We start from the raw sequence: 27537 nt of genomic DNA, 5'->3' as shown, positions 1-27537 counted from the left end.
CCCAAAAAAAAACCACGCATCTGGAGGGGTCCTACTACTTATTAAAGTTTCATGGAGAGGCTTGTGTCTGGTTAGAGCAGCAAAATGCTTGACCATGGTTCCTGCTAAGGTTCATCTAGCCCAGCCTTGCTCTTCTGATCTTGCCACTCCACCTGACAAGCACTTGGCCAAAGGGATCTTAAAATGCTGCAGAAAACCCTCCATATTCTAAAACCAAAACATTCAAATTCAAAACATACAATAAAACTATGCAAATGAGGCATACCTAATTTGGTTGAGTAACTCATCGTTTCTTTTAAAATTATGTTTTGGTACCTTTTTGTCAAAAGACAAGGATATCAGTCCAATAGCTTTCATCATTAATTCATTCATCGTTTTATGAATCTCACTCTATCATGTCTGTTTGTTTATATAACTTTAATGAGGTGCTTTAAGAAATGTTTTGAATGTTGCTTTGAGCATGTACAAAAGCATGGAAATTAACTCATAAATCATATAAATAAACAAATTGTGAGGAGAGCTGGAGATGAGCAGACATTTAAAAAAGGGGGGGGGGAGTTGGAATGATGGTCATGAGAAGGCCTCTCCTCCTCCCAGAGGGGAGGTGTTGTGGGCGGGATGCAATTCCTGCGTCACGAAGGGGGCATTATGCCCCCTGCCCCACTCACATGGCTGGCGCGCCACGCCCCCGGTTGAGCACCCAACCGGGCGGCTTGGTGGGGGCGTGGTTTGCTGCTCAAGATGCAGCCGCGCCAGCCATTCTGCCCATTTGCCCACCTTTTCGTCGCAAGAAACTGGAAATATAACAGCTAAAATCCCATGTCTTCTCCAGTCCAATATCTGGAGGGCCACAGGTTCCCTCTCCCTGCTGTTTGGAAACTAGCTCGCCTGACAGAATGAAACAAAAAAGTAATCCCTGGAAACGTCACCATTGTTGTTTATAAGAAGAAAGCACTAATGGAGAGAACAAAAAATACAGACTGAACCTTTGACCTTATTAGGTTTCTACTCAGATATAGCTTTGAGTTCATACAACACTGTAGTTGAGAATGTTATTAGAATTAAGATATGCAAGTATACCTCACATGTCATATTCCGACAAAAGAAAAATAATACCTTTGCTCCAAAGCAGAGTTGCCTAAATCCTTCAGATGAGACTATCCACATTTTCAGCATGATCATGAGGACTAAAAATCCCCTAATATTAAAAGTGTTCTGCATTGTGTAGCACCTACCAGTTTATATGCTAGAGGCCTTGTTGCATTAGGCACTCCTACTAACAAGGTTTGTGTGGTGTTTTGCTTTTGCTTACAGTTTGAAGTGGAAACACAATTTATTTTCCACCGTTAGAACAAAAATGTTTTCTAAAGTTTTAGTCGCACAAATAGCTTTAGCTCTTTCTTTCTACGAGCTATTTAGGCTATTACGGTTGAAGAGAGCCAGTTAAGTAATTATGTCTTCAAAGACTCATGCGAATTCCCGATAAGCTTTCCGACCTTTCCAATGATGAGGTTCAGAATTATTATTGGTAGTAGGCTGACTTGTATGCATACTGCTGCTTCTTAGAATCTGCCTCCTAATTTGTAGATTGGCTTCTGGAATTGTGGGCTCTGTAAAATACTCCTCTTCTTTGGCTTTCTTCTTTTTCAACAGCCAGTTTATGCCTTATTGGGAGCACTAAAGTGGCTGATAACTGACTTCCTCATGTGAGTACATTTTGGAGTTCTGGAGGGAAATATCATTAGAAGTAGAAACTATACCTGCAAGCTTTAGTACATTTACATCAGTGTATTAATCAACTAATGCTTGTGTTCGTTAATAGGTTTGAGGAAATTTAAATTGGTGGGGCTTGATGTTACTGGCACAAGCATTTTTTTGAATTCTGGTATGTGACTATAATAGTGAATAAACAAGAAAATATTCAAAACAGTCCTGAAGCAATTGACAGTCCTAACTTTTAGAAGCAGAAGCTGGAAAAGTTGCAGTCACTATATATCATAGAATCATAGAATCATAGAGTTGGAAGAGACTACAAGGGCCATCGAGTCCAACCCCCTGCCAAGCAGGAAACACCATCAGAGCACTCCTGACATATGGTTGTCAAGCCTCTGCTTAAAGACCTCCAAAGAAGGAGACTCCACCACACTCCTTGGCAGCAAATTCCACTGTCGAACAGCTCTTACTGTCAGGAAGTTCTTCCTAATGTTTAGGTGGAATCTTCTTTCTTGTAGTTTGGAACCATTGCTCCGTGTCCGCTTCTCTGGAGCACCTATAGATAGTCCTGTTATTCCAAAATGTAGTATTGAGAGACATCAATGGATTTCCAGTTCCATGAAACCTAGGACACACCTGTTTCTACAGGCAGGCTACTTACATACTACATTTTATTCTAAAATCAATGGAGAACAAATACTTGTTTTTTCTATGTAGTCCGCACACAATATGGACCATGTATTGCATATTTCTGGTCCCTGAAAAGCACTTATTGAGAAACCAGTTTCATTCAGAAAATAAAAGTTCCTTGTATATTGATTCTGCATAACCCCACAGTGTGTCCATTTGAAAACAGATGCTGGTGTGTGCATGTATGTGTATGCACATATTTCCAATGATGTTGTGAGTGGGTGTATACCAAAATCGCAATCACTGCTTCTTCATTCATCTGGGACATATGCAGGGAGGAAAGGGCATGAAGGGTTTTGAGATGTGTACCAAGTAACCACATCTACCCTTGTGGCCAGCAGGAAATTAAATCAATCTAGAATCATAGAAATGTAGGGTTGAAAGGAACCACGAGGATCATCTAGTCCAACCCCCTACAATGCTGGAATCTTTTGCCTAACATGGAGCCTGATCCCACAACCCTGAGATTAAGAGTCTCATGCTCTACTGACTGAGTTATCCCACGTGTTGAAAGCAGCATGTTGAGCATAAGCATGAACCATTCCAGACTGAGAAAAACTGCATTTTTGTGCAGCAAATGGGTTAGTGTGTCTGCAGCCACAAACTTGTTTTAATAGTCATTCCCTCTCCCTAGGGAACTATAATTCTTTGAAAGGTTAGGAGTCATTTACAGAGTTCCCAGCAAGATAACTTCCATAATTATTTTGGTGAGACAGTGCCAGTAAATCCAATACAGATTTGCGTTGTAGAAATGTCTTTAACTCCCACCCGTGTTGTAGCAATGAGTACCAAAGCCAGTGCATCACAATGGAATAATCAGGTAAAAGGGAGATTTCAGTTCATAGGATGGAAGTGTCAGATGAGTCACATTAACAGAGACAAAATTGTGCCACTGGGCCTGTTTAATAAAACATCTGGGCCCTATTTTAGTAAGAGAATATCTGCACGTGAGCCTCCTTCACTTCTGGTTCAATGCTTTGTAGCACAAATACAAGAAGCACAGGAAACAGAGACACACGCACACCACAGAAGATGCTACCATGTTTCTGCATCTTTTTCTTGGGTGGAGTCTGCTGCTTGTGCTGACCTTGAAAATTCTCCAGTTCGAGATAAAGACTACATGAAGAAGGAGAATGGCTTGAGCATACAAGCCATGTGATTTGCAAGCACCACACACATGCATGGAATTAGTGCATTAGAGCTCTAAGAGGAAAAATCCTGCCATCGTATGAAGCAGAGGCATTTGTGTCATGCCTTCATTCCTGTGGTACCCAAGAGGCTTCCAGCAGCATTATCAAGTAGGCAGTTTAATTATTTCCACCTTCCAGTTGCGAAAACATGGGGAACCGATTTGTACAAAATCATAGCAGTGCAACGTATATAACAGGGCCAGTAAAGGGGTCCAGAGTTCCTGATTTCAAGTGGAAGTCCATAATATGCAAACCTGCTTATTTAAGGCTGTTAAGTGTGGGAAAGAAGCTGCACTGGGGAGCAGGAACTCCGATATCATAAACAGAAGGCAGGCACAGGCACTTGCTTGCCCAGAAATGATGCATTTTTCCCTGGGGAAGAGTTTTTTGTGTTAGTGAGCCAATGTCACTAACATTAACACTTTTATGTTCTACCACGTGGATGTAAATCAACAAAGTGTGAGTATCTACATGGATGTAAATCAACAAGTATCAGGCTTACCCTTCCCTTCTCAAATTCTAATGAACTTGAATAATTTGCTCTGTTGAAAACATAAAGGGGGGACAATCCTGTTCCTATTAGGAAAATATGTTAATGGAGTAGACCTAACTTGCCATCTCTGCCAAGGTGACACATTGTGGGAGGTGGGGCTTCAGGAAGAAAGGCAGATTCATGAGTATGTTTGATATTTTATTATTAATATATTTGTTACTAACAACCTCATACCCAGCATTGCTTGGAAGTTCTCAGAAATCCCCAAAATCGGCGTCATTTTGTGATCAATGGCTAACACAGTGCACCTTTGAAAGGTTTGGTTTTCCATCTTGATTCAAAATGAGGCCCAATTGCATACAAACATAGGTTAAAACCTGGCCTTTGATCATGCTTAATTTGGTTATGATATATTAAGGCGTCCAAATATATAGAGAACAAGCAGTTTTCCAACATAAATTGTAGATACCATGCTCCGCCTCATGTAGAACTTGGAATGGCTGTCGGCACATTAAAAAATAAATAAACACACCCAGCAAATGGCTGTTAAAAATAAACTGAACAAAAATATAACCATAAAATACCATTAAACAACATTTAAAAGTCAGCAGCGCAGTAGAGCTTAACAAACAAGGCTTCCGCTGCTATGTTTTGTAAGCCTATAACAATAGATAATATTTTAAGCTGCCATGTGAATAAACAGAAAGTAGAAGACAACCAAACATGCAGTGGGAAGGAGTTGCATAAATGGGAAGCCACCACCAAGAAGGCTTTACTGTGTGTTGTGCCCCCCACCTTAGAAAGTACTCAATGAAGGGACTACCAGCAGCGCCTCCTTGGTAGTACAGTGGAGATCAATGATTATACTAGGCAGAGACTGGAGTGTTAGATTCAAACACCTTTGAACTTGAGACAAGGGCCATGTTCCAAGATTCTTCATAGAGATTAACTTGCTAGGCACACTCCACAGCTGTTGCTGGGCACTGAATACCAGCGTCCACCGTTGTGGAGCAGATGGCTTTCAAGGTGACCGAGTATATTTCCCTCCCAGCCACAAGGAGCACAGTGTTAATGACAGCCTTGCCACAGGAATTGCTAGTAATTTATTGTAGGATTAAAGCACAATTAACCATTCTGAAAAGTAACAAAGGGAGATTTAAAGTAACTGGCTCAGGTATGAACTAAAAAGAAACAGCAAGGCAAGTTCTAGGCTGCTCCTACAGACTAAAAGCTCAGAGTAGAGCAAATCACAGGGACTGTCTGCCTGCGTAACACCTTTGCCCTTCCAGGCTAGCGTAAAATACATCTTTTTCTCCCCCCCCCCAATCTTTTGACAGATTCTTTCTGGAGTTCAACATATCTGGCTTCTGGCACACAGACAATTTGGCAGATGGTGAGTATGTGGGAATGCAGCCACCTCACAGCACACAAATTTTGCAGCCACTGGGCTTGGATGAAGGAATCACACATACGAATGCAATTTAGCACAATCCAGAGACATTGTCACCCTGTTGGCACTGAGAATCTATTCGCCAGCTTCCATTTCACCTTTATTGAGACACCCTGGAATATACTGGCAAGGTTTAATAACACTGTCAACTGTGTCAGCTCATATATGTGGTCTGTGTTGGGGTATCCCATGAGGTGGATGGAAGACTACTAACAACTATTTGCTGAAGCAGTGGGCCAGTTCTTTCATCTACATGCACTTTGCTTGGAACGTGCAGGGAAGGGTGTCAGTGCTAAGACCCCCTAAAAGCCTGTGGTACAGTGTCTAAAACAGCAATGTGGGTCACTTGTGGTCTGTGGATCACATGCGCTCTGAGCAAGTGTCGCTTTGTCTATGAGCTGTTAAAATTACGAAACTTTATTCTTTCCATTCCAGTCCTCCGTATCTTGGAAATAGTTTTTGAAACATAACAGCAATGTAAGCTAAAAGTAGAAAAACACAGGCAGTCTTTTGTAAAAGAAAGAAAGAAAGAAAGAAAGAAAGAAAGAAAGAAAGAAAGAAAGAAAGAAAGAACTTTTTAAATATAATTAATTCTTAATATGTTTCATTTAAAAATAATAATAAATGGCAGAAATCATTTCAAAAGCACAATCTCATACAGCAAATGTTACTTATGGTACTGCCTGCTAGGGTTTGGCAACAGTAATATGCTGGTTACATACATTATGTTGCTTACACATATTTTAACCAGATAGAATAGCTGGCTGTCTCTAGTCCAGGGTATACTTCCAATATTGTACTTGTTTCTGAAAGCATTGCCTGCTCCTAAACATTTAGGAGTGTGCAGGCCAAAGCTTTCAGTGTCAAATATTCTAGTATTTTTAAGCAAATCACATTCACTTCACATAGGCTTATGTGAAGGAAAGAAGGATATAAGACAATAAAACATATTTCTAAACAGCAGTTTAGTTAACTGTAAAGGCAGGTGAATTTTAAGGAGTAGTCTCACGCTCATTGTTACTATTGTGTACAACTATTTCTTCATTTCACCACCATGTCATTCTTCCTCTTTCTTTCTTCATTTCCCATTCTTCCTGTTCATGTGTCTTCACCATGGAATTCTACCACCATCTTGTGATCATCATCATTGGATTCATCTGCATCACATGTTATGCCATGCAACCTATATAGCCAAGGCTGTTTTCCATCATGGTAAGTAGAATCATTATAGTACAGCAAAAAGATCTCCATTTTCTGGAAACAGGAGAACACCCAAGCAGATTTGCACAGAAAACTGGGGGCAATTTCTTTCCCACTTCACAGCTGTTCAGGAATTAGCTGCGACTGCCTAGTTGAAAACAGAGATATCACTACTTGTTTAATTATTGTACTACCACTCACTGTGTGATTGGCATACTTCACTGCAAGTTTTTGCGCTTGCTGGTCCAGCTATAACCTTGAATATAAAGATGTACAGTAGCTCTAGGGATGTGCCAATATGTGCAAACCACAGCGGCTTGTGCAAAGCATGCGGGTTCAACCATATAAGCCTTGCTGAAATGAACTAAAGTTGCATGGCAGCAGTTCTTACTGGGCAATAGGCAATGGGTGGAGAATTCTGTTGTACGCTGCTAAAGTGAATCTTATATTGATATTTGCAAGTCTTGCCCTTCAATATTAATGATATTTTACAACAAGCTTGGTCCATTATAAAGGAACAAATTAGTATTTTTGAAAAGTTGCAAGGTTTATCAGCGTTCCATCTTCTATTCTACCCCCCCCCCCATTTCATTCTCAGTACATTTACACATTATACAAATGCATAGGCCTTCCTATGGTGCTTTTAATCTACAATCTGATCTTGCTATCTGTCATACTAGGCCAGACCAATAGGTGCTGCTTCTGGAGTTGGTGCCTGATGTCTCAAATAATGCTTGGTATCCCAAGGTCTAGAGGTAGAGGAAGAACTTCAAGGAGTTCTTTCCTCTGTTCAATTGTTCATGAGTGGTAATTGAATCAGGCCAGGCCTAAGTGTTTGCATGATAATTAGCATGCTACCAGTAAACCCAACAATAGCGGGATGATGAAGAAAGGAGGAAGGGTGGACTAGGGAGGTGCCACTCGTGCAAGAGAAAAGACATGGTGGTGGTTGCATCATGCAGGAAGGGAGGCAACCTTAGTTGAGCCCCAACCACAGCTCCCATGTATTACGGTTGCTCTAAAAGGATCCATAATAATCAGAGGATCCAGGTCAAATATGGAGCTCAGAAAGAAACATGAGAGGACATTCTTGCATTCTCAGTAGGTACAAAATGCAAGTAGAGATAATTAGCTAGAGGTGGGCAAGAATCTATCAGAAAGAAACTTCAGCCTGTTTGCAGAATTGCATGAGGACAGGTGGTAATCACTCAACTGGAAATCCAGCAAAACTGTATTATTCAGACAACTGCAGATAGTCAGGTTCTGATGGCTAGAGCAACTTCAATAAATAAGTTCATTCAACTTTCTCATAATTTATTTATGTTAGAGAAGCAGATATGATTACAGGTTGGCTGAATAAGCAGCTCTAGCCCTTTATTCCCCCTCTACCATTCAGACAAAGGCTGGCTGATAAATGGCTTGTCTATAGAAATAAGAAATATGGGAGCTGCCCTTATGTCAATAAGATATAGCTAACCAAGATAAATATTAAAACTCTTTGCATCGTTTCCACCATTTGTCATCATGATTAGCTACCAGTAAACCCAACAACAGGGGATGGGCCATAGCTCCATGGTGTAGCACCTGCTTTGCATGAAGAAGACACCAAGTTCAATCCTTATTTCCCAGGTAGGGCTGAAAAAAGCTTCTGCTTGAAACCCTGAGGAGCTGCTGCCAATCGGTGTAGACAATACTGAGCTAGATAGTCCAGTAACTTCCCATGTTCCAATATGTCACTAAAGCTTCAACATGTAAGAGCTGGGGCATGTGAGGGTACTTCCCAGGTCAGCTGAGCACCAGCCTGCCCTTAGGCAAGGAGAGAAAAAACCTTCTCTGTGATCTCCTGTCAAGAGGTATTATTTCCTTCCCAAATTCCAAACATCAGCAGTTGCTAAGGCTCCTATGGAGAAGAATTTGTTAAACTGGTTGCTTGCTCATGAGTAGCCCAGCCAGTAATCAGCCAGGATGGGCTACAGGTAGGTAAGGGTGAACTGCCCTGAGACGGCGGTATATAAATTCAAATAAATAAATAAAGGGTGGGGCTAACAGGCTCCAATCCTCCAGACTCTTGCCAGTGGATTATAAGCCTTGGAGGAATTGGGGAAGCAGGACAGTGGCATAGCAGTAACTGGTGAAGAGTAATATTTGGGGGTTTAGTTATTTCCCCAGCGTACCCAACCCATGAGGGCTGGAAGACAGAGAAGGGAGCACAGATTGCTTCCGAAGGCAGTGGGCGGTGATCTATTAGGCCAATAGGGCACTGCCCTACCAACCGCAAGCAGCTCCCAACTGCCTTCTTTCTTACAGCCAGTCTAGGGGCTGGCCCTGCCTACCAGTTTCTTAGAAGTGCCACTGTTGCCCTTCTATGGAGGAGGATTGGGGTTAAACTAGAATTATTTCTGCCTATCATCAGGTCTGGCTCCTCCTACTGTTGGCATCCATGCCTTACGGCCTGCCTATCCCAATAGACACCAGCCCCCACTGGGGAGCAGCTGGCCTGTGCACGTGCCGTAACATCTAGCAATCTGTGAGAGAGATTTCATACAGTTTTACAGTGTTTTATGTAAACCACTCAGTGGTCTTGTATATTTAATAATATATGACTTAGGAAAGCAGAGATACAGAAACTCAAGGCCCTTTGCAATATCATAAAATGGTGCAGAGGTGCTGATCTCTGGTCACATGGACAGCTGCTTGGCCTATAAAAAAATATCTTTGGGCTACCCTGCTGACAGTGAAATGCCAGCAATTTAAAACCTATCTCTGTTGTTATTTTTCCGGATCAATGTGACTGCAAATATCAGGATGGCAGTGACATTTTGCTCCTTTTTGCCGATGCTCAGGTGTTAATTCAGGCTCATCTGTGGAATGAAACTGGGGGATGAGGGGGGAAGGGAATGTCCTGCCTCAAATGTAGCAGTGGCTTCACTGTGTTCTGGCCTGTTGAAGGTGACTGAATTTGTTCCCTCTCCTCAGGCTCAGTTTATTGCTGTTATTGCTCTGTGTCCAAGGAACTGTTTGGGGTATGAGGAAATTCACTTCCGATCCAGTTAAAGTGTGGTTTAACAGAGAGACAAAAGGGAGTTTGAACAGAATGAATCTCTGTGGCTCCAAGAGCAAATGTTATTTGTGAATGAAACGCAATAAGAAGATGGAAAGCATGCTGTGGATCTTCCCTTCCATACATGACACTAATGCAGTTCTACCTTGAGGAGAGGGAGAGTCAAAGTTTGGATATGTAAAGTGAGCTGGTTGTGGACATTTAACTGCACGGCTGTAACTCACAGCTTTGCATCCTGGATAGGCCACATATTTTCCATGTTGGGTAATTTCTAGGTTTTAGTAAGGTGCACTAGAAGAGAAACCTAGAAAATATATTGAGTGCTAAATATGGGGCCTGTCTATACAGATGCTAAATCTGGCTCACCCAATCAGGGTTGCACTGTGGTTAAGACTCCTGTCCACCTACATTTTGTCACATTGTAGACAAGCTGTCTAATCAGCTGCCTTTATTAGTTTCTAGGGAGTTGGTGAGTTGAGGGGTTCCTGGTTTGAATCTTATCTGGAAGACCTTAAACAGGACAACCAATTTAGGGCAGGGGGTAATGCAAAACATCAGGGTGACATATGCAGGACTGGACAAATCCTTGCTATACAGCATGGAAACTTAATAAGACCTAGGAAAACAAATAGGTGTTGTTTACAATACTCATTGCACCATCTGGCATAAATTTATTTCGGTTTTAATCCCAGTTGAGGGAGGTTGTGTTAAAATAGCCTGCTGCTTCCTTCATAGTTGAAAGATTAGAACAGCGAATCTGCTGCATAGTTACGTTGAGGGAAACTTGGTGAACAACATTACAGGCAAAGAAAAGCAATGGGAGGAATCAGATTGTCAGTGATGGTTGCACTGAAGCAGAGATTCAGTCACTTGCAAACCCCTCAGGAAGGACAGGTACCATTGTGACAAAGCAATGGGAGCTCTGATACTCACTTCCCAGCAGGAAGCAACAAGGAAAGGCGAGTCCCGTTCTCTCTCCCCGCTTCACTGGTGCTTGACAGATGGGCTACACAAGTCTTCATTTTATGTGCAATGGTGTTGCAAGCTTTGTATCCAGATTAGAGCACTGCAATTTTCACAAAAGCTATAGTCACAGATTTGTGAGAGAGCCAGGGTGGTTAGAGTGTTGGACAGGCTCAACCAGCTGCATGATTCCAATTCCAAGCGTTCACAGGTTTTACCTACCTGAGAAGGGAGTTGTGATGATAAGAGGATCCTGAGCTCCTTGAAGGGCAGGGAGATAAAAATGAATAGATTAAAAACAAACTAGAAAAGGGTGGTTTTTTTGGATATTTGTCACTGTTTCAACTCCCAATGAGTGACAAAGACTCTATACATGTTTGTGTGACATTTGCAATATCTTTGCGTCTCTGAGTTGTCGTCATCGCACAAGAGAATAAATGCCAGCACAGCTTTTCTCCCTCAGGCCAGTGTGATGCAAATGTCCAACAGCATTTTGAGCATTTCTCTGTTTGAAGAACAGCAGCCTCACTGTTAGTTTTATCAAATGCAAACTCCTGCCGTTATTGATGACCAACCAGTTCACCCACTCCCTGACTATCTGGCAGGTGATTATTTTTTTCTCTGTGCAAACATATCCATGCATTATCTCAGCTATCCTCAAGTTTAAACATCATACATTGTCCTTCAAAATGTCACAATGACACCTGGTGTTTCTTTAAAATAAATAATGCGCCTAAATGTTAAAAATGTTGACATGCAACACAATTAAAATAGTTTTGTATACTCAGTTAATAACATAAATATTTTAAACAATATTTATGCTTTCTTAAATGTTTTGGATTTCAGCTTTCCGAAAACTTCAAAAGTGATTATTATTTTTTTGTATATATTTTAACAATTCCAAAGTCTGAAAGTCAGTAGCACAGGTGTTATAAAGGTTTGGTGATCTGTCATGGGACAAACCCATTGAAGAAGATAACAGTGGTTACTCAGACTTTGTTGCTGATGCCGAAGGGCCCCCATAACAGTTCAAGCTTCAAGGTCTCCAAAATGTAGATCTTTCCACTGCAAGTAGTCAGTTCCTGTGTTGGCTAGTGGGAGCTGGGTAGTGGACTTTCTTTCTAGTAAAGCTTCCGTCTTAGGTATCTAGCTGCGGTTACTAAAGATTGGTGCTGTACTACCCCAGCCCAGTCTGCTATATTTCATGCAGTCACTGTCATTAGTGAAAAGTCTTCCTGTTTACCCCATATGAGCCACCTAGTAATGTCTTGGCCAGCTGGTTTGATTCTAACCATGAACTAACTGCAAGTGGGTTCCCACTTGTTTGTGTGTTTTGACTTTCTAGCAGTAAACAGCCTGTCAAACTGATAGCTACATAATCCGACCATTGGCTGAAGGGTGGCCATATTCATGCTTCTAGGGCATCCTCATACACTGAGTCTCCCACACCACCTAGTGGCTGCCAGTAATCTTCGTTTTTGGGTCAACATCTTTCTGCTTCTTTTTTCCACACCTCATTTGTTTCCTTCACCCGATTTTCTCACTCAGCCTCTTTTTCCCCATCTCAGCTCACAAGCACAAGAAGCACGACATGCTACAGCCATGTGACACAGAATACCCAGTGTTTGTATATGAACCTGCCATCAAAGAGACCAATGGGATTATTGAATGCGGAGACTGTCAGAAGTAAGAAATGTGCTCTCTTTCTTCCTTTTCTCCTACCTGTGCCTCTCAATTGTCCCTGGTTAGTCTGATCTCCAAACAAACTAACTGTCCCTTGTTATCCTTGCAATGCCTCTTATTTCCCACAATTTCTTCTGAATTGCTTGCAACTATGAACTATTCCAACCTCAATTCAAGTGTCCGTTAGTAACAATAGTAGTGACAATTGCTTAGGACCCAGGTCCCTCACAGACCACTCCCTTCTGCATGAACCTGCCAGGTACCAAGGTCTGCCTTGAACACACTCTTTGCCTAGTGCACAGGTGGGGGACCTCAGACCCAGAACCACATTTTGCTCTCCAAGTCTCTCTATCTGGTCCTTAGAACTCTCCTCAGCCACACTCTTCACTGGAAACCAGGCCTTGTGAGGGTCTGGAAACCAACCTTAATGAGGAATGGTTGAGGGAGCTGGGTATGTTTAGCCTGGGGAAAAGGAGACTAAGAGAAGAGATGATAGCCATCTTCAAAAATCTAAAGGAATATTAGAAGTTGGAGCAAACTTGTTTGCTCTGGAGGGTAGAACTCAAACCAATGGATTCAAATTACAAGAGATTCCATCTAAATATCAGGAAGAACTTTCTGACAGTAAGAGCTGTTTGACAGTAGAATGGACTCCTTTGGAAGGTGGTGAACTCTCCTTCCTCAGAGGTTTTTAAACAGAGGACACGGGTGACACTGTGGTGTAAACCACTGAGCCATGGGCTTGCCGATCAGAAGGTTGGTGGTTCGAATCCCCACGACGGGGTGAGCTCCCGTTGTTCAGTCCCAGCTACTGCCAACCTAGCAGTTCGAAAGCACGTCAGAGTGCAAGTAGATAAATAGGTACCGCTCCGGCGGGAAGGTAAACGGCGTTTCCGTGCACTGCTCTGGTTTCGCCAGAAGCGGTTTAGTCATGCTGGCCACATGACCCGGAAAAACTGTCTGCGAACAAACGTCGGCTACCTTGGCCAGTAAAATGAGATGAGCACCGCAACCAGCACCCAACTGGACTTAACTGTCAGGGGTCCTTTACCTTTACCTAGATGGTCATCTGTCATGGCTGCTTTAGCTGAGATTCCTGCATTTCAGGGGGTTGGACTAGATGACCCTTGAGGTCCCTTCCAACTCTACAATTCTGTGGTTCTGTGAATTCCCTTTAGAAAGACAGGCAAAACTGAACATGATCATGTCTTTTTTCTTTATAGGTTAGGGCATTTGCTTCAGAGTAGAGCATTCCTGTTCCAAATAATTCATATCCATGAGGGCCCACAGATAAGTTAATTCTGTTCAACATCCATTTCTTTTCAAGGCAATCTTCTTTTCACACAAAGCTCTCCATAGAGTGTTTTCCCATGTGAGATTGTCCCTCATTTAGAGAACTTACATCACTCATTCTAAACTGCATGCAAGGGCTGAGAGGCAGGTTTACCTGTAAGAACTCTACTTTGCCAACATTAAACAGCTTAGTGTGCCTAAACACTGAATACTGGCACCAGAATATCTGAGCATTTGATGCTGTTTCCAAAAAACAGACAGACTCAAGTCTGGCTATAGTGAGTTTGAGAACTGTCAGCCCTGCCTTAGGCATTATCTTTTCTCCTCTCTCATTTATACTGTCAAGCAGTGCTATTTTTCTAGAAAAAGAGGTGCCAGAACTCACCATGAATTCCTCCCTTGTTCTCTTATAATGGCAAGGGTACCCACCTGAGCAGTGCTGAAACTGAGTTCTGGTGAGTTCCAGCTGAAAAAAGCCCTTCTCTCAGGGCATTGGTTGCAGGTACACCATACTAGGAGCAAATTAGATTTGAATACTTTGTCTTGTGCAAATAAGCTCAGCCTTGCTCTTAGCAACACATGTCTCTCCTGCTTCAGATAGCTTCTGAAGCAATTCCTATGATGGTTGGTATAAACATAATGGTTAAAGCACGTGGGACAATTTCTTAGCTCAGCCATGAACTCAGCAAGTGATCTACAGAAAATTTTTCTCTCTCTCTCCCTCCCGTCCTGCCCCCTAACTTACATAATTATTGTAAGGAAGCTAAGGACTAATTCAGACATTAGTATTTTCATGTAATGTTCACAGCTCTAATATCTAAAAGCTTCTTTTTGCAGCATCCCACACTAACACCATTGGGAATAATGGTGCTGGGAGTTGGATGCTTCATTCACTTGGGTGGTTGAAGCAGGTAGGAAGCTTCCAGATCAGGGGTTCCTGAAGTGTGGTCTGTGGAGCACAAGTGGTTCTCAAGGTGTCTGTGAATTTGTGACTGAAGATGGGAAATCATACATCCTTTGCATTTAGTTTTGTGTCAATTTTTAATTGCATTGTTATCACTTCCTTTATTTTCTTAATATTGTATTACAAATTGAATTCTGTGGAATTACAACTGCTACAGCAGGTAGAAATATCATTAAGTGGTTCTCCAAGACACTCAGCAAATTTCAAGTGGACCGGGGGGGTGGAGTTTGAGAACTACTGTTCTAGATGTTGCCACTTCTGTAGGGAGTGCTGCTGAAGGAAAAGCTTATCACTCAAATGTAACATTTGGACCAGCCCTAAGATTATGCCCATGAAGCATGTATTTATTATTATTATTATTATTATTATTATTATTATGCAGCTTTTAAATGATTCCATTAACTCAGACATGGTACCCAGCTGGGTCCAGCTGGCAGGATTCTGTTTGCAGTGATGGCCATTTGAATAAAGCCTCCACAAGCCCACAGGAGATGATCTAAGAACTAAAACTCAGGTGCTAAATATTAAGATGGAACTTTTCACTTTTAGCTAAGTACACACCACTCATAGTCTCCCAGCAGAGGGCAGTAGAGGACTATTGGTTTTTCTGGCTGTAGGCATGCTTAGGATGCATTTTCCATTTTACTTGAACATGAACACTTTATGTTGTCAGAAAATAATAGTAACTATGAAAATGACACATATACAATAAATGAGAATTCAAGCTCGCGGTCCAAATGCTGCACCATATTCATAGCTAGAGAAGGGAGCAGACACAGAATGTTGTAGCCTCAGTGTCATGTGAGCAGAGTCTGTCCACGTCACCAGCTGATCCCTCAGTATTGGGCCATTTGCATGAAAGTCAGGACACATGGGACTTTATAGTCATTCTTTGAATGTGGCTCCCATGCATAGCTGTATAGGGTTTAATACATACACTTTAATACACAGGTCAGTCCTATACATACATTTACACTGGCTTGAACACACACTCTGAATCTGCAATCCTGCCTTGGCACACATAACTGTGGTGTACTTAAGTCAATGTGCTTCAATACATACATAATTAGTTCTTCTGCAGGCCCTTCCATGCATGAGCACTATGCTTATAATGCAGAGTACATTGAAGATGAACACTCAAAAACCTACAACCTCTGAATTGTGCATGGATACACACACACACACACAATGTATGTAGATGCTACATTCCCATCCGGAGTCAAGTATCATATCAATCCATTTACACAAGGGTTGCACTACAGTATTAACAGATTAGTCCGCAGTACACAAGGATTTGTCCCTGCTTTATAACCCACACCTCAAGTTTCTCAACCATTCTGGCTCCAATGCAATAAAATTGTATTTGTGTAATTGAAAGTGGCAGTCTTCAACTCAGTTCTGAATATTCCCTAATAGTATTCCCATTTATTAACTAAATATATTTTCCTCTACCCCCTTCCCATTTGCTTTAATTCTTGCTGTTTCCTATTGCTTGAACCATGTGCTTGTTTGTGGTGGTGGGAAGGGAAGGGAAGGGAAGGGAAGGGAAGGGAAGGGAAGGGCAGTGCTATTTTTTTTAAGAAAAAGAAGTGTTGGAACTCACCTCCCTTGTTATCTCAGAATGGCAATGGCACCCACCTGAGAGGTGCCGGAACTGAGTTCCAGCTGGGGAAAAAACCCTGAGGAAGGGGCAAGGGGAGTATTCTATAACCTTCTGTTCTGACCATAGTCTCTTGGGGTGGGGGGGATCTTCTCGCCCTTACAGGATGTTTGTGGTGCAGCAAATTACCAACAGCAATCTCCTGCTCCTGGTTGTGGATGCTGTATGTGACTGCAGCAGCTTTCCACCTGTCCTACTGCAACCTAAAGAAGTGAAATATATCTTTCTGCTAGTAGAAGTTGTACTGGGCTGTACAGTTCTTGTGGTTTACAGTTTTCCAACAGTGAATTGATGCAGAGGGTTTGCTTTAGTAGTTCTTTGGGGTGGGAATAATTTAGCATACGTTCTAATGGAAAGCATGGCAAAAGCAATGGCAAGTTAATGTGCTGCTAATTATGATTGCGTACTGTTGTTTGGTAAGTACTATATGGATTGATTGTGTGCATTTTTCTAGATACCTCCTCAATTGCTGGAGAGGTGGAAAGAAAAAGCACAGGGGTACCAGGCATAAGATGGAAAGAGAAATCAGACTTGCTATTTAGTTTTTAAACTCTCTTTAGAACCTGAAAATAGTCTTCACTCTGAAGTATGTCCCCACACAGTTCTGTGTAGATGAAGATGCTGTTGGTTTCATTAGCATTTGCAAAATAGAAGCCTAATTAAGGAAGGAGTCCTAGGTCAATGGTGGACCGTGTGCTTTGTGTACCATAATACATTAATACTGTGTGAGATGGACCAATGGACTTATTTGCTGTAAGCCAGTGAATGGTACAGAAAGATGTTGTGCATTGCAGCTCCAAAATGCCAGGGTGAAACTGCTTTTTACGGGAGCTACTTCTTCCCATGTGGGCACGTGTTTGCTTTTTACAGTTGAAGGGACTCTTGTTCTGGAACAGAACCATGGCATAGATGCACAGGACACCAACAGGCTTCAGGGAGATTTACATTGGGGCAGTGGAGTGTATGTTTGTGGGGGAAAGAGTGGTTATTTAAAAAACTTGCAAGGAAGAACTTCTTTTAAAGGCATACACATGAAACTATGAAGACACATTTAATATAACAGTAAGTTTCTCCTTCAGTAGACAAATTTTACCTCTGCAGCAACAGTGCTGGAAAAAATATGTAGATTGTTGCCCTAATTTTGCTCAAGGTGGTTGTGACTAACTTATGTCCCATTGTTTCCAGTAGGTCTTACCCCTGGCTAACTGCTCCTGGAGTGGACCTTGCTCATTAAGTGTGAACACTAGCCTTGAAAGCTGCTGCTTGGTTCTGCAGCCACCCATGATGGCTCCATTCCAACTAAAATCATGTTGAAATCAATAGGGAAATTAACTCCCACTAGTTTCAATAGAATTTAAGCAGTGTTCAGATTAAACTATGCTCAAAAATCCTAGCTGATGTTAATTGAGCCCACCTACTTACCAGGTGTAGGGACGTGGGTGGTGCTGTGGGTTAAACCACAGAGCCCAGGACTTGCAGATCAGAAGGTCGGCGGTTCGAATCAACCACAATGGGGTGAGCTCCCATTGCTCGGACCCTGCTCCTGCCAACCTAGCAGTTCGAAAGCACGTCAAAGTGCAAGTAGATATATAGGTACCACTCTGGCGGGAAGGTAAACGGCGTTTCTGTGTGCTGCTCTGGTTAGTCATGCTGGCCACATTACCCGGAAGCTGTACGCTGGCTCCCTTGGCCATTAAAGCGAGATGAGCACTGCAACCCCAGAATCTGCCACGGCTGGACCTTATGGTCAAGGATCCCTTTACCGTTACCTTTACTTACCAGGTGTAGCATAAGTATTTTGAGAAATGTCCTGCCTGTGACAGCACCCTTTATGCTAGAATGAGTGCATGACATTCCATGTGAGTAGCCGCCTTGCAGTAGCTTCATAATCAAGGGCACCTCTATGGGAATACATCTTATGACTTGTACAGCCTAGTTGTAAACTGGAATTCTGGGACAACACAGCTCCTCCATAAATGGGATTGTTTCTGATTTTCACCATTTCCCCAAACTGCTATTAACCTTAACAGCACTGCACATAATGCGTCAGTGAAATGTGACAGGATGCGCTCCCAGAAGCTGAGGCGGCGACCAGATACCTGCCATGCATTCCATCCTGAGGTAAGGCGGGTTGAGGAATTGTTGCATTTGACAAAGTAGGCTCTGCCCCACAGCAGCCATGATAATGTGCTGGCCTAAATAAAATAGGCTGGGTTTTGAAATGTCAGTCCATAGATTCATTTTTAACCACCACAAGGCTGCCTCACTTGTTTGCCTATGTGGAGGCCCTAAAAATAGGGCACAGTGCCCCCACCTGTCCAGCAGTGTGTGTTTGATGTGATGTATGCAGCAAGCCTGTGCACACGTTATACATATAGCCAAGTGCATTGGGTTCCTTGCCATGTGGTAGGCACTCATGAGCACGCACATTCTGCATGGACACAGTTTATCCTGCCAGCCCTATGAATGGATCCATTGTTATCAGGAGGTGGATTTGGCCATCCCCATTGCAAAAAAAGTTTCAATCATTTGGCCCAAGTTAAAATGAAGCTAGGCTTTAATTTTTGCTGCCCTCTAAATTCTACTTGCTGACCACATACTTGCTTTGTTTTTCAGGAAAACGCCCAGGACTGTGGAGGAGCGGCAGAGATTTCTGCCTCATTAGCCCTGCTCTTCCTTCCTCTGGGAACCACAGCTCTTCTCTTGCGGTGACAAGGGCCATCAAAGTCCTTATTTTGGACCAGAAAGGCAAATGCTCTATTTTGAGGACCATGCTACTTGGGCACTTAAGACAACTGCTGCATGCCAGAGCATGTGGACAATACCATAGAGGCTCAGGAACTTCTTCGGCTGCATCCTCCAAGGAACTTGCTAGCTGTGTTGTGTTTGGAAGTGTGGCTTCCTTTCTTCAAGGAGCTTGCAACTGAGGGTGGGGCACCTATGGCTATGGACCAACAGGCTCACCAAGCTGTGTGATCTCACAGCTTACCCTCCCTGCCTTAGCAGCATGGAAAAGTTTACACTGGTGGGGGAAAGGCCTGGAACAGTGGATAGCATTTGCCAAATGGATGGACTTAACCTATAACTTACCCTAGCTGCAAAATGGGAACCGTCAGTACTATCTGCTAAAGAGAAGCATATCATAATCCCCTTTTAACTTAACAGACACCTGGGCAGCTCTGCAGGAGAGGCAGGAATATCACCTTCTTAAAGAACATAATGGTCATCAACAGAGATTCATTTCTATTGTCAAGGAACTGGAGAACAATATTGCCAAGCCAGGCTTGGGCAGGGATTCCTGTATCCAGCAAGGAGTTCCTGCAACTCTGCCTACTGCAGACATTTAAGCTCTTCTAAGGCTACACAGAGAGCTTTCGTCTAAAATAGCTGATTCAGACAATGATTAGATTTATCAGCTTAATGTGAAAATAGCTCCATGTGTTCTATTTCAAGAGGCATGATGCATTATGGGGAGTGGTTGCAGGTTGAGAATTTCATCTGAAAACTTGGATGGCTACTACCGGCCAGTGTAGACAGTACTGAGCTAAAAGGAATAATGTTTCTACCTATGTTTCTGTGTTATTAAGGCAAACTTAAACTCTAGCCTTAGAAATATTCCTTCTGTCCACACCTCTCAAGTTCCCTCAGCTTCACATCGCTGGACAAGGAGTTTAGCCATAACTCCCTTGCATAGGTTACAAAATTACATAGATTACAAAATTAAACATGGCGAGGCTAAGTGTGCACATTAGCTTTGTTAGACGCAAATGCTTAAAAGCAGACACTTTTGGGAAGTCTACAGATGCACAGGAAATATGACTGTCACCTTCCAGTTCCTACTGTATGCTGCAATATTATTTTGCCAGACATGCTGACGGCTTCATGGATGCACCAGCTGTATAATACAATCTTTATCAGTTTTCAGGGAAGAAAGTAACCCCTCAGAGCTGTGCTAATACAATGTGAAATTTCTCTCAACTTTTGAAAGCCATTTTGCCTTATGAACGAAACTATGGGCAAAATTTTCACCACACCAAGTTTTTGTTTCTAGATCCCAGTAGTTTACGTGCCAGGCGTGGGCTGATGGTTGGATAGCCAAGACCTTAAGACCTCAGAAATGGAGAAAGCAAGCAAAGGAAGGAAGCCATATTACAGGACTGCTGGTATGTATTTCCTTGACATGACTAGCATTTCAATAAGAAAGTCCTACTCTCAAATCCCTAAGGGAGATTTGTGACAGTACAGAAGTTGTTTAACTTTTGCTTTTGTTTTTGTAAAATGTGTTTGACATTTGGCCTCTTTTTAAAATATGACATTTTCATTATATTTTTGTTTCATGTCTTTCTTGGTTGTCATACACAATATGCCACAAAATCCCATCACAGGTCATACTGGAATTATGCTGAAAATGGACCCACACTTACATTCACAAGTTAATGTGCTTAGATGTATTTACAATATTCCAGTATAGTGTAAGAGCTTCACATTGTCAAACTGACCTTAATATAATGAGCACAGGGTGTGTTGAGAAAAAAGTGTAAAAAAAACCCCAAACATCGGGAAGGGTTATGGTTCTCTACTCTTGGTTCAAAAACATGGAAGAACAGCTTTCACCATTAAATGTAACACAAACCAATTTCTATATTTCCAGGCCACATTCCCATCCATACTTTTCTATACGTCCATCCAGTTCTTATATGATCATGAATGAGACCAAAAAGACAACACCCATCAAGCCTCCATTGCATTTGCTCTTTTTATTAGAAGTTAAGAATACAACAAGTAATGAGATCCCATTGCCCGGAGACCCCAATCTTCAAAGTCCAAGATGTGCTTTGTCGCCTCCAACAGTAAGCAATTTTTTAAAAAAGAAAATACTGAACAAGGCCACTAGTTAATGGGAAAAGAAAGCTGTAATTCTGAACTATACTACACTGAAAACCTGCACACACAAAGGAAGCAAGCGAACCTCCGATTGCTGAGAGTAAGGCATTCAGGTGCCAACCTGGGAAGAAGTCTCAGCAAGCACCACGGAAAAGTGCACAGCTAAGCAGTTTTTCTTATTGGGACACAAAAAAATGTCCTAAACAGAGACCAAAGGGGTAGAATAGGTGGAGGGTGTGTTTTTGTACAGGTTGTGTGCTGTAGGACCAGGTTGTGAGAAACCCTTTCTGGGAGTGAGCATAGGATGATCTAGAATGGGGAGGTGCTATTTCTGCTGCTAATACAGAAGCAGCCTACCACCACCCCTCTCTCTCTCTCTCTCAAAAAAAAAATGATTTTCAGATAAGTAGATCTGAGTCTGATATGTATTAGCACATACCCCATCAGGCAAGCCATCCTTCTTCCAGATGGCTACATTTACCACTGGGAAGGTTAAATCATTACTGGCCTTCCTGTTCCATTAAAGGGGTTCAATTAATACTGTTCTGTTTTTTTAGTATGGGATTGAACAATCAGAAGTGTTAGGGTGCCATTCTGGCCTATCTGCATTCAGCACATCAGGATCCTACCCAGGATATACACATCTGAAGTTGCCTACAAGCACCCGTTAAGCACCTCTTGTAGGTCTAAACACTAAGGTTCTGTTTTGAGGGCGGGAGAGAGAAAAGACAGAAAGACCAACCTCCTTCTAATAATCAAAAAAGCAGTTTAACATGTGACAAATTCTATCATCTCCCAACACTTGTAGTTAATTATACTATGGGCCAAAGGAACTGCCCCCACTGTGAGTATTCAACAACACAAATTCTACACTGTGTCAAAACATTTCTCTCCATCTCTGACATGCCTCACCAGCCTAGCAGGAGAAAACAGCAACTACACTTCTTGCCTGACTGAGTGTTCTGCTTAGTGATAATTTGCCCTTCTCAGAATGTACGGCTACCCCACAAGCAGTTAAGCTATCTGGGGAAGTTTTTAAAGAGACAACAAGCTTCTCTTGGGTACCAAGCACTCTTTTGAGGAGAGGCAAAAATGTAATATCCAAGCAGATTCTGCAAGCTGCTCTTTTTAAAGAAAGAAAAAAGCCCAGTGCGCAGCGTTGTCTTATATACCAGAAGGAAGCAAGAAGGATCGGCAGTGTTACATTGCAGCCAAGTGGAGCTTGGTGGAATTTAATACCGGGCAACCTTAGTGCTACTGTAGTTCAGCAGCACACAACATTGAATTAACAGCTAGTCTAGGCTGCTTTTTCATATGTTCCTCCTCACTCCCTGCAGACCATCTTATCCTACTGTCTCTCAACTAGAAGGCAGATGCCTGACACTAACAATTGCACTTGGATAAAAAAGGATAGCAGGCCCAACTGAATGGTGAAACACTGACAAGAGACCCCACTGCCAAAGAGGTCAAGATACATACCATATTGTGCCTTAAGCCATCAAATCCCAACACAGCAAAAGGCTGGTGGAAAGAAAGACCACCTAAAGACTATCCACAACATGGCAGAGATCTTAGAAGGCACGCCCTGCCAAGGGAGCAGAGCTCAGCTGCACAATGTCTCTCCTGCCTTTGCCTTCTGAACGTACAGGGGCCCAAGCGTCAGCCCGATTTAAGGTTGTCCACACTTGCTTACCCTGAACCCTTGTGTGCAGACTGAGCCTGCTGGGTCTAGCTGTCCAGTATATTCCCAAACATTAGGAAGAATCTGTAGAACCCAGATGCTGCAGGGGTTTCACCTGGCCCTCTTGCACTTAAAAGGGTTCGTGCAAACTTGAAACAGTGTGTGGTACTTGCATGTTGCAATCTATACAAAAAACCCTCCCCTCCCACACAATTTTAAAACATTTATATAAACTTTTCAATTAAACAGAATGTTAGAAATCTTATTTACATTTTTCCTCCCAAAAGAGCATCTAAAAATCAACTTACCTGAACAAGATACAAATCTTAATCAAGCTAGATTTTAAAAAAGAAAAAAAAATGCTAAGCCATCTCCCCATGACAACCCCTCTTGTTTTTCTACAAATAAATATGGCATTGAACAGAAGCTGATTAAGAAAGGGCTTTCTGTAGCTTAGTCTGTAGACCCCAGGAATAAATTAGGGTTTAAGAACTTCCAGGTCTTCAGAATCAATTCACTCCAATGCTTGAGGTATGAATTTCTCTTCCAAGTTTTAGTTAGAATCCCTGCGAAGCTTCTACACCATCCTGGGTCAGGTGTAGACTGACTGCTCCAACGGTTCTGCTTTTTTGGTTATGATCTTGGACAAGCGGTCAGTTTTACTACATCTCGTCCTCTGAGCAGCCTCCGCCAACTGTGAAGCGGAACTCCTGAAGGTTTGAAACTCCATGGAAGTGCGCAAATGCACCAGCCACTACAAACACATGAAACAGCTGGTGGGAGTGGAACTATGGGAGAAAGAAAAACAGAACACCGTTTCACCTTAGGTAATGGAGACTCCCATTTTCCAGAACAGTCACCAAAGGAGGGCATCACAGGTGGTACTGGCTAGTAAGTAGAGATTGTGAAGTATCAACCAGCCAAAGAATAAGCCCTCTTGCTTCCTAGGAATCCATTGTTTGTTTCTCTGTGTGAACAGGCTATGCAAGCACCAAGAGGTGCCAATTTAAACCCACCCAGCCCCAGTCAACTTGGCATAACTGGCTAGAGGACAAGATACATGCTCACATACACATAAACAAACAAAGACAGAGCATTAACAGCGCTGTATCAGAATGGTTGTATTTTTGCAGCTGTGTACCATTCCCTCTCTTGGGAGCCAGATATGCCAAGGCAGATACAGTGCAAATATTTTTCATTCTTGTAATGCCTACCAAGAGAAGGTTGAAGAGTTTCACAGGGTTTTAAAGTTAGCAGTTGCACAGCAGGGCTCCATTTTAGCCCAGAACTGAGCAGTAAGAGGCATTTATAGAACTGTGTCTTTATACAGCTCGGCCACAGACCACAGTGATCCATCACTGCAGATATGCAGTAGGGATGGCATTAATGCCTCTCACCCTCCCTATTATGTGCCTGCCATCTATTAGCCATACTTACCCAGATGTCACACTTGCCCGGGAAGAACCTCTCCGGGATGCGAGCAGCATACAGTGCAGCGCCAGTGATATACAGGCAGGCCATGAGAGCCAGCCAGCCTATCTGCCCCATTGTGGCAGCCTTGAGGAGCCCTTCCGTGATGACAAAGTGCAGGGTGGGGATGACCCCACTAAGGCCCAGAGCCAGAAACACTCCTAGGAGATAAGGGAAGTGGGACAGATTCAGCCTTGGACACAAGAGAAGCAGTGGCAGAGATGAGGGCAAACTGCCAAAGCTCAGGATCCCAAAGCAGAGCAGGAAGATTACTTGGGTGGTTGGTTTTTAGGGCCACAACCCATTTGGTCAACTAGAGAGGAGCCCCTGATCAATCTGGGAACACATTTTTTTAAAAATAATGATTTCTATGTACTTCTAATCATAGTGCTAAATGTCATTTTAGAAGAGGCATTCTCTCTTCTGTTGCAACCAGGAGGCATATTCTCCTTCAATACTATGCCTGCTGCAGCACATACATGTGTGTGTGTGTGTGTGTGTGTGTGTGTGTGTGTGTGCGCGCACACACACACACAAACACACACAGATACACACACACACACACACACACCACTTAAATACTAGATAAAGAAAGTATGCTTTTCCATTCCAAAGTCATCATTTTATTCAAGTGACTTTTACTATGCAGATCATTTAAAATTGCAATCAACCAACTATAATTTCTTTAATTAGACAAAATTCTTTTTGTTGTAGAAATATGTTAATATACCTCTAGCTTTCTAAGTACACTAGAGACTGTAGCACAAGCCTTGAAATAAAGACTCCCTGCCAGTGGGCTGTGAGTGGCAGAAAGAAACTTTGGCCTTCATGTACCACTGACTGACCAAAAAAGTGCAGCACTTACATCAGTCGTGGAAGAATAAACTTCAAAGGTGTTTTGTCTGCTCCAGCCCACAGATTGAACTGACAGTTCATGATAATTAAAACCTTCAATATTTGCAAAATAGTATTCCCAGTACAGTAGTACCTCAGGTTACAAACTTTGGGTTACAGACTCCGCTAACCCGGAAGTAGTAGCTCAGGTTAAGAACTTTACCTCAGGATGAGAACAGCAGCAGCAGGAGGCCCCATTAGCTAAAGTGGTACCTCAGGTTAAGAATGGTTTCAGGTTAAGAACGGACCTTCGGAACGAATTAAGTTCGTAAACAGAGGTACCACTGTACTAAGTTTCAATTGCTATATATTTCATCTCCTGGTCCTCTGTATAAATTTACAACTTCCTGGAAGGTACAGAAATATTCTAGAACAAATTCTTCAAACTTCCAGCAGGCAAATGAGACTTTCCCCCCTGAATTCATGACTACATTCACATTCTGTGTGCGTGCGCATGCACACATGCAAGAATTTCACCTTCCCTCGGAGGAGTCCTTCCCATGCACTGCTACAGGAGTTACCGTTCCAAGTGTGCCTCCCAAATGGAAGGAGACAAAGCCCAGAGCAGCAATTTTTGTAGAGATTCAGCAAGTAGCATCCTCTGCACTGGAGTATCAGAAAAACCTAATCATTTCCCAAAGCAGAGATGGACAGAACAAAGTCTCCATCCTCCTGTAAAGATGGAATGGAAAGGAAGGCAGGCAGGCCGGAGCGGTGGAATAAGCATCTTGGCTAGGAGTCCTTGTCTTTCTGGCCTTTTTTCCACCTGGCCGGGGAAGGCAGGGCCCTGACTCCAGCTACAAAAACTGAGGCGACTGAACGGACTGTTGGGCTGGGGCGTTGTTTAGCGTGTTTTGTTTGGAGGGGTGTGTGTTGCTGTTATTGATATAATTTTTTGCATCTTATTTTAGATCTTATGATCTATGTGGAAATGTTCAATTTGGATGTGTACTTTTTGAAATTTTATTTATGGTTGAAAATTACTTTTGCTATCTAATTATGTATTATTTTTTTCATGTTGTAAGCTGCCTTAAGCATGGTTTAAACTACGGAAAGGTGGCATACAAATAAAATGCTGAATGTGTGTATGTCTGTAACAGCAAACAGCTTCCCTGCAGGCAGATGTTTTTCGTCCTTAGGAGATTCTTTTTCTTTCAGTTCCCTCAAGACAAAATTTGGAAACTACTGCACTAGAAGATGCATTTAGGGTTTTGATTTTTAAACAATACCTTATCCTAAATAATCCTCCTGCCTGACTTTCTAGCTTCCTCAGACTTAGCCAGAATTTAGAGCCATTATGAAAGATGGCATCCAGCTAAGCTGATGAGTCATTTTCACAAATTGTGTTCATTGGACAGACTTGGCATTTACAGCCAGAATCCTTAACTTATTGTCATCCAAACAAGATGTCACATAATGAGTACTACTAGTTAATCATACAAAAAAAAGGGGGGGAGAACAGTGCAAATTAAAACACACATGATGCAGGCACAAGGAATCTTGTGGCATCTAAATACCAACCAATTTATTATGTATCCATGAAGGGATGCCCATGTATAAGGTGCATGAAGTACTAACTATCCACAACTAGTGGATTCTCTGTACACATAAAGAATGAAGAGTGTAAACTTTTCAAGGCGTTTGGGGACTACATTTTGCTGTATGTACAGTCATACCTCATGTTACATTTGCTTCATGTTATGTTTTCTCAGGTTGCGTCCCACAGCAACCCAGAAGTACCGGAAAGGGTAACTTCCGGGTTTCACCGCTCACGCATGCGCAGTAGCGCTAAATCGCACTTCGTGCATGCGCACAAGCGCCAAATTGCGCTGCGGAGCTGCACAGATACAGCGCTTCAGGTTGCGGACTTTTCATGTTGTGAACGGGCCTCCGGAATGGAGGTACCACTGTATATCTGTCTGTACACAAATACGCCATAAGCATGGCTAATGGAAGGCAATACATCATGGACGGCGACTTTAACTCACAAAAACTTGTGTCGCTGTAAATCTGAATATGGAACATTAAAGAAGTTTTGTTGCAGACAGATATGGCTACCTCTCTAGAACCTGACATTATGCAAATATGACTGGCAGATTAGGAGTGTCAAACTTTTAATCTATGAGCGCGCGCACACTCCGTTCAAAGTTACATTTTAAAAAATAGCACCATGCATAAGTAAGTTCAGCACTTTGTTCCAATTTGGAATAAAATTTCAGACCAAATCCCTTCATGTGGAGGAAAGCAT

The 27537-nt window shown here is 42.4% G+C and overlaps 2 protein-coding genes and 2 long non-coding RNA genes across 6 annotated transcripts in view; 3 read left to right on the top strand and 1 right to left on the bottom strand.

Moving 5' to 3' along the window:
- Window positions 1-17326, top strand: part of CACNA2D4 (calcium voltage-gated channel auxiliary subunit alpha2delta 4) — a 166854-nt gene extending 149528 nt beyond the window's left edge. Inside the window, exons 33-37 of the mRNA XM_083572268.1 lie at window positions 1654-1706; window positions 5424-5479; window positions 6728-6748; window positions 12329-12446; window positions 16466-17326. Coding sequence (XP_083428394.1) covers window positions 1654-1706; window positions 5424-5479; window positions 6728-6748; window positions 12329-12446; window positions 16466-16652 — 435 coding nt within the window. The 3' untranslated portion in view covers window positions 16653-17326. The remainder of the gene's footprint in view (window positions 1-1653; window positions 1707-5423; window positions 5480-6727; window positions 6749-12328; window positions 12447-16465) is intronic.
- Window positions 17327-19075: 1749 nt separating this feature from the next.
- LOC310742847 lies at window positions 19076-21622 on the top strand. Its single transcript, XR_014538729.1, has 2 exons — window positions 19076-20523; window positions 21012-21622. It is a non-coding gene; the product is annotated as an uncharacterized lncRNA (long non-coding RNA).
- Window positions 21103-27537, bottom strand: part of ADIPOR2 (adiponectin receptor 2) — a 36989-nt gene continuing 30554 nt past the window's right edge. For all 3 annotated transcript variants that reach the window (XM_083572400.1, XM_083572402.1, XM_083572401.1), the window contains exons 7-8: window positions 24363-24556; window positions 21103-23713 (exon numbers count right to left, since the gene is read on the bottom strand). In XM_083572400.1, the coding sequence (XP_083428526.1) occupies window positions 23588-23713; window positions 24363-24556 (320 nt within the window). In that variant the 3' untranslated portion in view covers window positions 21103-23587. The remainder of the gene's footprint in view (window positions 23714-24362; window positions 24557-27537) is intronic.
- LOC310742838 lies at window positions 24563-26393 on the top strand. The gene is made up of 2 exons (XR_014538720.1): window positions 24563-24910; window positions 24943-26393. It is a non-coding gene; the product is annotated as an uncharacterized lncRNA (long non-coding RNA).

Source organism: Podarcis filfolensis (genome assembly GCF_964270895.1).
Source record: "Podarcis filfolensis genome assembly, chromosome: 10".
Lineage (NCBI taxonomy): Eukaryota > Metazoa > Chordata > Lepidosauria > Squamata > Lacertidae > Podarcis > Podarcis filfolensis.
The sequence above is the reverse complement of the archived record's forward strand: the minus strand, read 5'-3'. Positions and strand labels throughout refer to the sequence as shown.